Source organism: Trifolium pratense, linkage group LG4 (genome assembly GCF_020283565.1).
Source record: "Trifolium pratense cultivar HEN17-A07 linkage group LG4, ARS_RC_1.1, whole genome shotgun sequence".
Taxonomy (NCBI): Eukaryota; Viridiplantae; Streptophyta; class Magnoliopsida; order Fabales; family Fabaceae; genus Trifolium; species Trifolium pratense.
The window spans coordinates 50,782,284-50,794,054 of record NC_060062.1 but is presented as its reverse complement, the minus strand read 5'-3'; the positions used below and the strand labels follow the sequence as shown (position 1 = coordinate 50,794,054).

The window sequence follows — 11,771 nt, the reverse complement described above, 5'->3', positions numbered from 1 at the left end:
ATGTACAAACACATATTGTCATAACGTCTTCCATAAAGAATGTACAAAATGCCTTCATTCAAAAGAAAAAGAAGAGAGAATGAGTTCTTTCATGAAATATACCATGAAAGGGTTGCACGTAACATCGCTAGTGGGGCATATAACATTGGTAGCCTTAGGGGATATTACTTCTCTTGGTGAAGCTGTTAAAGACCTCAAAGAAATATTTTGTGATGATGAGTGACTTAATCTTTCATACACTTTCTTTAATTTTCATAAAACTCGTTTCTACTTATTAATATTTAAAGGTTTAAATGATGTTTTGGTCCCTGTAAGTTGGCGTTTTTTTGGTTTTAGTCTCTATATCTTTTTTTTAGCAATTCATCCCTGTATGTTAAATTTTTTTGATTTTAGTCCCTAAAGCTAAAATTCGCAGGAAAACCTGCAGATTTTTCTTTGAATTTTTCGGTGGATTTAAAATCAACATGTTTCATGCAGATTTTCCTATGGATTTTAGCTTTAGGGACTAAAAACAAAAACACGTCAACTTACGGGGATAAATTGCTAAAAAAAATATACAAGAACTAAAACCAAAAAAACGTCAACTTACGAGGACTAAAAAATTATTTAAGCCATATTTAAATGAATCTCATCATATAATGTGAGAATTTTACATTATTTAGTGAGATGTATATGAATTTCAATCAATAGAATATTATTTTTCTAAAAAACTAATAAAGTGTGTTGAAGGTTCATTTTTATAAATTTCTTTCTCCCCCGGTACACACAAAATAACTATAATATATGTTATTTCCCGTTTGTATTGTTGTATGTGTATCAATTGTAGTTTTTTTTTTTTTTTAAATTTGAATATTGATTGTATATTGTACTGAATATTATAATTTCAATTTTTATGAATATTATGATAATATATCCTGCTTGAGATATTGTAATTCTATGATAGTCTCTGACATTTAATATTTTGATAATATATCTTAGTGATTCTTTCACCTAAAAACTGTATAAACTAGTTGATATCAATAGTTATAGCTTAAGAGAATAATAGATAGAACATGAGAGTAATTGTATGAGGTTTAGTAAAATTGATCAAGCTACATATATACATGACAAATTTTATTAAATTAATTATTAACTTTATTAAAATTATGGTAAATATTACTCCCTCCGGTCCTTATTATAAGAAACACTTTGACAAAATCACACAGACCAAGGAAGGTAAATTTTCTCATTAATGATTCTAACATTTTATGTTATATTCCAAAACTAACCTTTGACTAGCATGTGAAATAGGACTCTCTAATTAATGCACTAGCATTATAATGAATTATTTGATTGTATTTAATAAGGGTACAAATGGAATTGTGTCAAAGTGTTTCTTATAAAAAGGACCAAATAAAAATTCCAAAGTGTTTCTTATAAAAAGGACCGGAGGGAGTAACATATGTTCTGCTCTATGGTCAAGTGAAACATGCATTACAAAAGTATGTTTTATATCAGAGGTTTGCTAATTTACACCCACCTAAAAACATTAAGGTGTAAATTAGCAATGCACACATTTTTGGTTTTGGTCCCTGTAAGTTAGCGTTCTTTAATGAGGTTTGCTAATTTACACCCACCTAATAACATTTACCTAACTAACCCTCAATTTTCAAGTGTGAAATAACTAAGTCAAATGGTTTTTTTATCCAAAGTGAAAGTGTGCGCATTGCTAATTTACATCCACATGTTTTTAAGTGGGTGTAAATTAGCAAACCCCTTTATATTATATCATCTTAATTTTCTACTAATCGTGGGGCAAAATGGTACAACAATAGAATAAACCAAAGAAGATCCTTTGTTAATGAATTTATAGTAATGTTTATTGTTTGAATAATATTAAAATAATCAATCAGTGGGTATCCTTTGTTTAAGACATTCAACAAAACACCATGACCTATTAAATAAATTCTAACAAATTTTACTCGTTTGGCTATTGAGAAAGTACACTAGAAGGGCATTAGACTTCCAACGCTGACTTCCCCTTTTATTTAATAATAATTTATTTTCATACCAAAATATATAAATAATGCACCCATAATCTCATAAGATCATATATATAATTCGTATATCTGTGGGCTAGTGACAAGGGAACAATTCCAACAATCAGAAACCAACAATTGAGGGAAGCATCCAATTGAGTTGGTTTGACCAAAGCCACTAATTAAACAAAGGACACAAACAACACATGGTTTCTATGCCATGGTTAGTTATTAAAGAATGAATATATGCTTTTGGAACATATTACTAATGGCTGGCTATGTGTATATATACTAGAAGGATCAATAAACTCTTTTCATCAAAGCAATAATAGCATTTGCAAACACAAAAACTCTCATTGTAAACTATCTTCCATTTAACATCAAGTAGAAAAGAAAGATGAGTGTAGAAATTTTAGATGGTGCCACCATTGTCCATTTCCTTGAAGATGAAGAAGCATTTAATAGCTCCATAGGAAATCGGTTTGCTCAACTCGACACAAACAATGATGGTCTTCTCTCCTATGAAGAGTTGTTGAAAGAGCTCCAGGGGCTCAGGGTTTTCGAAACACACTTTGGTATTGATGTGGAGTCAGACCCGGGTGAGCTTGCTCGTGTTTATCAATCCTTGTTTGTTCAATTCGATCACAACTTGAATGGCGCAGTTGATCTAGAAGAGTTCAAGAAGGAAACCAAGCAAATGATGCTTGCAATGGCAGATGGAATGGGTTTCTTGCCAATTCAAATGGTCTTGGAAGAAGACAGCATCTTGAAATTAGCTGTTGAAAGAGAGTACAATAATGTGGCAGCTTAAGTGCTATTCTGAAATGATCATGCTTACAAAGATTTAACTAATTTTGAAGTATTTTAATATTTTGTTTGTTGTTATTACTGTTAACATTAAAACACCTTAAACTGTTTTGTTATGAATACCAAATGTATGCATGAAATGAAATAAACAATTGAGCTTTTACATCTCTGTCAGAAAAGGATCTGTATTGTGTTTTTTAAGTATAAGTATGGTTGAAGAAATTGACCCAACAACTAAAGCTTATAATCATAAAAGTCAGGTGAATCCAAAATTTCATCTCCAGAAGAAAATTATACATTTCATACCAAGTGATATTAATTTGTTCACAAAATCACATATTACCTACAGGTCATCCATGGTTTATCCATAGACAAACTTGCTACGATACGCCCTATGTTACAAGATCATATACATCTCACGAGTTTGAATGAATGAGAGGATGTTTTCACCAAACAGCTCAACCAGTGATGTCAGGATACGTCCTGAATTCAGTTCATCCTTCCAAACCTGGGCTAGGACTGCTGAGATATTAAAACCCTGAGTATCACCCCCACTACTTATAACTTCACCGTCGGTAGTGATCTGATTTTTCATCTGTCCAGAAGATGATGGTGAACCAATTTTTGAATCAACTGAAGCTTGAGTTCCTGTCTCCTCTTTCTTATGAGATGGTGAGGAATTCGCCAGATCCACACTAACCTCTCCATCAGTAGCTGTTTTCTTCAAAGGGGGCTGCTGGTCCAATTCCATAGGGCTTGCCTTTCGTTTGTCTTGATGATCAATCATGAAAAATGAGTCAGTATACGAACTAATAATAATCATTATAAAGGACTTGTAATAATTTCAAGTAGATGATGGCTATGGCACTATCTGCACTTTTATATCATCACAAATTAAATCCGAATATTATGTGCAATGTTTTCAAAGAATCGTATAATTAAATATATATATATTCAAGAGAAACAGTGTCGAGATCGTTGATTTTCGGATAAAATCAATCAGTCCAGGCTATATACAGTAACTATTGAAAGCCTATCAAGAAATTAGACGAAAGTTTTGTCAATCACTAGCTTACAACTATTACATTGACACTTTAAATTTACAAGTCACTGTCCAACAATAAGTTAGGAAACTCACAATTTGAACTGTAATTCGACAAGCCATGATTGTGTGAAACTTGACTCTTGCTTTTGGTTCAAAAGCTTCATTCATTTTAGTGAGATTCCAATATTTTAGCATGTAGGTTCCTTTCTTTTGTAGGTATTATACTCCATTAAATAAATTAACTATGCAAAAAGGGTTCTCCCTCAATGAACTGGTTTAAAAGTTACAATACCTAGACATGTACAATTGACCAGCTTTTTGTCAGGCAATGAGGAAAATACTTACGAGGTGGAGAAGTAAGAACACTTGCACTGGTCTTCCAGACAGAATGAGGGGCAGGAGATGGAAAAGCTGGGAACATCTTTAGTGGAAGGTATATACATTGACCTGCAGCACGCCGAATAAAACATTACATACAATCATCAGACCACTAATTATACTGATATAGTAATGTTTTATTAGTTGTAACAAATATTTAATAACATATCGTACCAGCAAGGCTCCATAGACACGCCAAGCTTCATGCCTTTTCACTTCAATTTTTCTGTGTCTCAAGAAGCATCTCTGGTTCAAGAAGACGTATATATGCTTCAAAATGACTTCAAAACCTTGGATATAAGAATGGATACTGACTTAAATCAAACAACCCATTGGAAGTTAAAATAAATTTGAACTAGCGAGTATATATTGGTCACTCAACATCTTATAGACAAATTGCATTGCAGGGCAATATTCAAACATATAATAAACAAATAAACTGGTTTATTGATTTTTCTCTTTCATAATATTAATCCTACTTTTGGTGTTTCACTAATTCCATAATTGCCAAGAGCATGGAGAGGCACAATACCACATTAGAGCCCAGTGCTCCTAACCCCTGACAAATATGATGATCACCCAATTTTTTCCTGTTCAATCATTATGGTGATATCCAAACTAACTCATAATTTCTCTTTTTTATACAATATTAATTACATTTTTTAATTTGTTTAGTATAATCAAAACGGCTTATATTTTGGTAAGGAGAGAATATATAACATTGAAGAAGGAAGACAAGAGAAATTCATTCATTCTATTAAAATATCAAAACAAGTACAATTCTTAGGAAATTTAATTTTAAAGAAAATAGTATATAAGGACTACACAAATCCATTACAAAAAACATATATATTTTATTGATAATCAAAGAAATTTAATAAACTAAACCAAACTAGAGAAGTGAGAAGATAATAGTAATTATCCAGAACCCACTTGGGTTGGTCGAGTGGTATTGGCTTGGGTTCTTGGAGTATGCTCCTCTCAAGGTCTCGGGTTCGATTCCCAGTTGTGCCAAATTTGGTGGGCTAAGTCCATACAGAGCAAAAAAAAACTCTGGCTTTAAATGGGGCCCCCGCAAGTGGGCGGTGGGATTGGTCCTAAGGCCGGATACCAAGTTTAAAAAAAAAAAAAAATAGTAATTATCCAGAAAATTAGACTATTTATTGCATCAAACTGAGCTTCTTTCTATTTTTGGCAAAGCAAATAAAGTGAAATTGATGTTATTATTTAGCTTTCTTTGGCAAAGCAAATGAAGTGAAAACTGATGCTACGGCAGTGGCTATGAATCCAAATAGAAGAAGACTAGCTGAGGCATTAGCCTTTCCAAAAAATGAGATTAAGGGAAGATCAAATATTTCATCAGAGAGTCTTTGAAGATCTTCTGAAGCACCAAATCCAGCAGCTGAACCGGAAAGTAAAAAGTATGATATTATCTGTCCAAAAAAAAATATAGTTAAAAATGTCAATTCATTGAGATAAAACACACATAGTATTTAATTAGTATCTATCTACACCATAAAAATGTACCTTATCACCATAAAAATCAAACTTATAGCCTCCGTCACCATTTAATACACGATTTCCTGTTGCCACGGTAAAAATCGAAAGTGCCATTTGCAGAAGAGTGTAAACAAACCCAATTACTATTGTGGAGATCATGTATCTACATTTTCAAAATTGTAGACTCTTAATATAGAAGATAAGTTAGTTAGTTGTTAGAAATTAGTTACAGTTTGTTAATTAGTACGCTATGAAGCACGGACCCTAACACGGACACCGCGACACGACACGGACACGGACATCGCGACACCGCTAATGTAAAAAATGAAAGACACCGACACCGCTATATATTTATAAAATATATAAATTAATAATCAAAATATATACATGTAAATCTAAGTTGAGAAAGTTATTTCTAAAAAAAAAATTAAAACAATTGTTAGAAGTCCCACATTGGCTAGAGATATGGTAAAGATAGCCTTTATAAGTGTAGTGCAAACCTCAACTCTAAAGCTAGCTTTCGTGGTTGAGTATAGGCCTCCCAAATTCTAATAACAATATATGATAGTATTTTACCTTTATTTATCCATCTACTATCGAAAAAACTAAAAGTATTGTAATCAAAATGTAATGTCTGCAACCCCTCGTTGATCAATAATGTTGTTTCGACACATCTTTAACTCTTATAGATATGACTAATATGTGTATAAGAAGAGTATAAGCAAAGAAAAAACAATGTTTTTTGGGACACTTCTCCGACACCTGTCATACAAGTGTCTTACAGGTGTCGGACACAGATCCAAATGAGTGTCAAAATAAAGGAAAAATTGAATTTTTTTGGACACCGGTCTGAGCTATCCGACGCATGTTGTACGAGTGTCGGACACCGACACGTGTCGGACACCGCGACACGCCTAATCATAGAGGTATCCCTGCTTCATAGTTAGTACGTACTCCCTCCGGTCTTGTTTACAAGCAAAAATCAACAACAAAAGTTGGCCCAAAATATAAGCAAAAATTAACAATATTAGCTTTAATTAATGCTACTCTTCCAAAAACACCCTTATTAATTATTTTACTTTTTAACATTATTGTAGAGTTCCAATACAAATTTAATACATTATAAGGTTATTTTAGGAATTTCATTAAAAACATCACATCAAATTAAGATAAAAAAAGTCATTCCTTAATAAGTGTACAAAAGACAATTTTTACTTAAAATATAGGCCAGAGAGAGTAGTTAGTTTGTTAAGAATTACTAATATTATTTAAATATTAAACTTTGATAATTATATTGTCTATTTATTTTAAGAAATTGAGAGCATCTCTACTCGTTAAAACAAGTAAAAGATAAATATCAATTTAAAATCCGTTTCAAAACAAATGCCACTTTAGTAAAAAATTAATTTTATTTACATTTGCCAATATAAAATTAGTATTATTTTACATCCAATTGTATTCTCTAATTAATTGAAGGTACATAATACCAATTAGAAATAAAATTAGTTTAGTAAAATTTTTAAAAGACATTTATTTATTTATTTATTGAAATGGAGGGAGTATATTGTATAAAATCAGGAATCTCTGATTTTAAAAAAAATTAAAGTCATACCAATTTGATTATGTACCCACGGGCACTCTTTAAACATACTATTTTCCGATAATTAATTGGAGAACTAAAAACTAAACACTCACCGATAAGCATGGATATCTTGGAACTTAATTTTAGGTTGGTCGCGATGGTCATAAATATCATCATCTAGAGTTTCCTTTGTTAAGACAATGAGTATGAGAGCAATGAGAAGGAACAGAGAAGTTAACACCCTCATAAGTAAAAGTACAGTTCTTGAATTTGATGGTTTACTAGTTGTGGTTGTAGTTGTAGCTGGAGTAGTATTTGTGGTGTTATTCTCCATCTCAAAACCTTCTAATTCTTAAATATTCTAAAATCAGAAACTCCGTTTCTTAATTTTTACAAATGTGTTGTATAGTTGTTTGTGGCCTTTTATATAGCATGAAATTGATAAATTTAGTTAATCAAAATAAGTACATTGTCAATTGACCAAGTAGAGACATAGAATGATTTGTCTAATAAAGTAGTACTATTAATTAACCAAAAATACATTGTCAATTGGATTCTCGTGAAATTTAGTCGATAGAGATATCATATTATATATATACATAGTTAAGAGCTGAGATTTAAATCTCGAACACTCCACTTATTTATTTTTAAGGTAAAATTTTATAATAATTATTTTTTGGGTACTAATTTCATAATAATAATTTAATACCATAAGAATTATCTTTTTTCTGTAATTTTTTCAAATGATTCTTATACTAAGTAGTGATTTCTATGAAAGCTCACATTTTGATAATAAAGTTCACATTTTTTTGTATTCCATTTGACGGATAACAAAAACTTCCATTTGATAATTTTTATTTTTATTTTACTTTTATCTAGATTGGCCTGCAGTTTCAAGAATTTTGGAATATTGTCATTGACGGATTTAGCATTCTTTTACAGATTTTATTTTTTTTATAATCATATGATTCCAAAGGAAATGAGATTCTAGTAATCGAGTTTGGTCGCGCAATAAGTAAAGTATTGCAAAAAAAGTATTCCACCTAGAAATTGAACTTGGATTCTTCAAAACAATTTGTCCTTGGAGAAGCACATTAATCACTTAAGTTCAATAATCTACTTCTTTTACGGGATTTTTGCTTATAAGAAAAAATAGAACAATTTTCAAGGCAGCCGTCATGTTGTTTATAAAATTATTATATATTAACACCAATGTTTGTTGTATTGATTTCTATATGATTTGTGAGCAGATGATTTCAAAGGAGCTTTATGACTCTTTATAGAAAGTGGTGGATATCGTAATAATTAATAATTTAGAGATCGATATATTATATGAAATTAGAACACACTTACTTGATAATCATAATCACAAAACATCGTTATCGAAAGCGCCGATATCGGAACCACCGATGTGTTAGACAAGGTCTTCCTTTGCCTATCACTTGCTCCGGTCTTTGAGGTCTTTGATGGGTAAAACCACAAATGAGCTTAATGTGTTTGTGCGTGACGGCAAAGGTGACCTAGCCAATCTTATATATAAAAGATCTCAACCTAGTACCACCCATCATAGACCCTAGAGTTGGGCCTACACTTTATTTCTACACAAATCAGAATTAGTGTTCAAGCCCATTATTACTGATCACAATTATCGGGCTTAAGCATCATCAAATGGATCACAACAACATCAACCCGTTTTTTATTAATATCAAAAGCCACAATTGATTGCAGCCCACAAAATATTAGAAAATATTCTAACATTCTCCCACTTGGGCAAAATCAATTGTGTATATTTAATTTAAAGAAAACACTTTGAAAACGACTCTTGGGTTGATAACATATTTATTAATGTGGCCACAATGATCCCAAGATGCAACATCTAATTAAGACTCCGTCCAACAAAAGTTAAATGATATTGAATCATAGTGGTAATTATATCATTATCGATACAACACCTTCCATGGTTACAAATACCACCAAACTCCGTCGACTAGTCATTTGTGTAGAGTGTAGCGAGAAACTGATATGTCTGTGATCAAACAACCATACTATCATTTTCTTCGTCAGTCCTCAATTTCTCTCAAATGCCTTAAAGCCAGAGAAATTTTTATGGTCCATAAGATACCACAAGTCCAAGCTCTCAAATGATGTTGACTACTGCAGTATCATGATCTAATCAACATTGAGCTTCAATATTTTAGACATAATTTCTCTCAAATGCATGAAAGCCAGAGAAATTACATGGTCCTTAAGATACCATAATGTCTCAGCTCCAAAATAGTGTTGATCACCGGCTAAGTGATCCCGACAACACTGAGCTTAATTTATTTATTTATGCTTACACATAATGTCTCAGCTCCAAAATAGTGTTGATCACCGGCATAATGATCCCAACAACACTGAGCTATAATATTTATTTATTGTAATGTCTCAACTCCAAAATAGTGTTGACCACGGACACAATGATCCTAATAACACTGAGCTCAAAATTTTCACATATATCAATTGTCATACACTACGGTTCCTTCAGCAAAGCACAACAATCCATCATATTGCATAAACTAAAGCCTGAATCAAAATTTTGGATTGACTCAAAAACCCAATCCATCATATATGAAAACTTGAATTATTTTTGAATTATTTAGGTAGATAAGTCTCTAATATATATCTCCAACAAACCATGATGCATGGTTATTTTAAAATGAATAACAGTAACCAAAGCTTCCAGCTAAAGAAAGGAACATGTGAATGAATATACCCATATTTTGTAAATCCACACATTCACAAAATCACATAGGCTCAGTTTAAGTCAACAAGCTTTTGATCTCCGCAACAAATTAGCCAAACAAATCAAACCAAAATTGAGACTCAGAAAATTATACAAAGCTGGAATTCATTCATATCAAATTGTATGTAAAAATTAAGGCAATAAGGCAAAAGTATAGAATAAAAATCTTATACTTAATAGACTATAAAAATTATGTACGTAAAAGAGAAGGATGAACATGTTTTACTCTTATATGATAGCAATTAAAACAAACCAACAGTGACAGATTGACAGGAACAACCTTATCTATTTATTTATATTTGATAAAAATAAATCAAACATTATAAATGAGTTAATATTAAATTTAAACTCCCACTGATCAAGCATATCAAAAGAATCTTGATCAAATGTTCTTTTCAAACTCCCACTAATCAAGCATATGAAAATCTTAATTATCGATCACTTGTTCAAAAATTCTTTTCAAACTCTCACTAATCAAACATATGTAAAGAACTCACAATGTCAGTGTTTGCAATGTTACTCTTGAAAACAATGGACCTAAGTTTCTTGATTAAGGGATCAACTAATATAAAATTTTTAACAAGATCAATGTGACAATCAAGTAGTCAATTCTCTCCCACTTACCCAATTGTATCATTTATTCAGATGTGCTCTCCGCATTAATCATAGGCTTATTCTCCAAATCTTGGTTCCATTTCTTATAATTTTATGATGTTCAAAATTTTGATGGAAGCATAACAATTATATGTGGAGACATTCATACTTGAAACAAAACCAGAATGCATTAGTATTATCATAAGAGACCAATATAATAGTGCAGTCACCTTTGGGCAGAATGCACAAACTAAGATCAATGTCTCAGTAAAAACCTCATGAGTCAATTATCTCAAGGACAAGATATAGCTCAAAATCAAGAAGCTATCACAACGAGGCCAATATAATAGTACAATCACCTTTGGGCAGAATGTACAAACTAAGGTCAAATCCTCAGTCAAAACCTCAGATGAGTTAATCAATGAGTATACATTGAACTTTGAGATTTGTCACCTTTAGGCAGACAAATTCCTCCGATCAATACATCGTCAAATAACTTCATCTTAAATTAATTTTTAATTATAACATATAATCATCACCTTTAGGCAGAAAATCACATGTCACAATTAAAAAACATTCCTCATGCTACAAAGAAAATTTCATCAAATCAATAATATAAGCGGTCCCAATTTGATGGTAACGGCCTATATCAATGCATGAAATCTCTTGCATAAGAATCATTATCTCTTGTCTCTTGTCAAAATACGACTCAGTAAAAATATGCATCATTTAAATGCATCTAATCTGGTCACTCATTATTTTAATTTGCATTCTGAACATGTCGTTTATTCATAATTCATAGTGGTATTAGAAAAGCACAAAAAATATTAATATATTATGTGCTATTATTTAGGGAGAGAGCTCATTACTGTTAAACAATCAACTCATATTAGTGTGAAACAGTCAACTCAATCTAATAAATAAATAATTTATGCAGCGGAAAAATAAGAGACTTCAATTTTAATTCCATTGAGGATATAAAACAAATTAATAGTCCCGAACTTTTATAAATAACATAGGACTCCTCAATATAATTCTCTATAAACATTTATAAATAGTTGA

At 31.4% G+C, this 11,771-nt stretch overlaps 3 protein-coding genes across 3 annotated transcripts; 1 reads left to right on the top strand and 2 right to left on the bottom strand.

Annotated features, from left to right (window-relative positions):
• Nucleotides 1-2,331: 2,331 nt before the first annotated feature.
• LOC123882432 lies at nt 2,332-2,986 on the top strand. Its single transcript, XM_045931289.1, has one exon. The coding sequence runs from the start codon at nt 2,416-2,418 to the stop codon at nt 2,827-2,829; it is 414 nt and encodes a 137-aa protein (XP_045787245.1). The 5' UTR covers nt 2,332-2,415; the 3' UTR covers nt 2,830-2,986.
• Nucleotides 2,987-3,097: 111 nt separating this feature from the next.
• Nucleotides 3,098-4,347, bottom strand: LOC123882431 (transcription initiation factor TFIID subunit 6-like). Its single transcript, XM_045931288.1, has 2 exons — nt 4,216-4,347; nt 3,098-3,596 (listed from the first exon to the last, which is right to left on the bottom strand). The coding sequence occupies exons 1-2, from the start codon at nt 4,289-4,291 to the stop codon at nt 3,223-3,225; spliced, it is 450 nt and encodes a 149-aa protein (XP_045787244.1). The 5' UTR covers nt 4,292-4,347; the 3' UTR covers nt 3,098-3,222.
• Nucleotides 4,348-5,471: 1,124 nt separating this feature from the next.
• On the bottom strand, nt 5,472-7,664 carry LOC123922853 (CASP-like protein 4D1). Its single transcript, XM_045975527.1, has 3 exons — nt 7,444-7,664; nt 5,776-5,911; nt 5,472-5,681 (listed from the first exon to the last, which is right to left on the bottom strand). Exons 1-3 carry the CDS (start codon nt 7,662-7,664, stop codon nt 5,472-5,474), a joined length of 567 nt encoding a protein of 188 aa, XP_045831483.1.
• Between the last annotated feature and the right edge of the window lie 4,107 nt (nt 7,665-11,771).

Coding starts and splice junctions, on each gene's coding strand:
- LOC123922853 (XM_045975527.1), bottom strand. CDS start 7,664: ATGGAGAATAACACCACAAATACTACTCCAGCTACAACTACAACCACA. Junction 5,912..7,443: donor CAAGATATCCATGCTTATCG/GTGAGTGTTTAG, acceptor TTGAAAATGTAG/ATACATGATCTCCACAATAG. Junction 5,682..5,775: donor TTGATTTTTATGGTGATAAG/GTACATTTTTAT, acceptor TTTTTTGGACAG/ATAATATCATACTTTTTACT.
- LOC123882432 (XM_045931289.1), top strand. CDS start 2,416: ATGAGTGTAGAAATTTTAGATGGTGCCACCATTGTCCATTTCCTTGAA.
- LOC123882431 (XM_045931288.1), bottom strand. CDS start 4,291: ATGTTCCCAGCTTTTCCATCTCCTGCCCCTCATTCTGTCTGGAAGACC. Junction 3,597..4,215: donor TGTTCTTACTTCTCCACCTC/GTAAGTATTTTC, acceptor TTGATCATCAAG/ACAAACGAAAGGCAAGCCCT.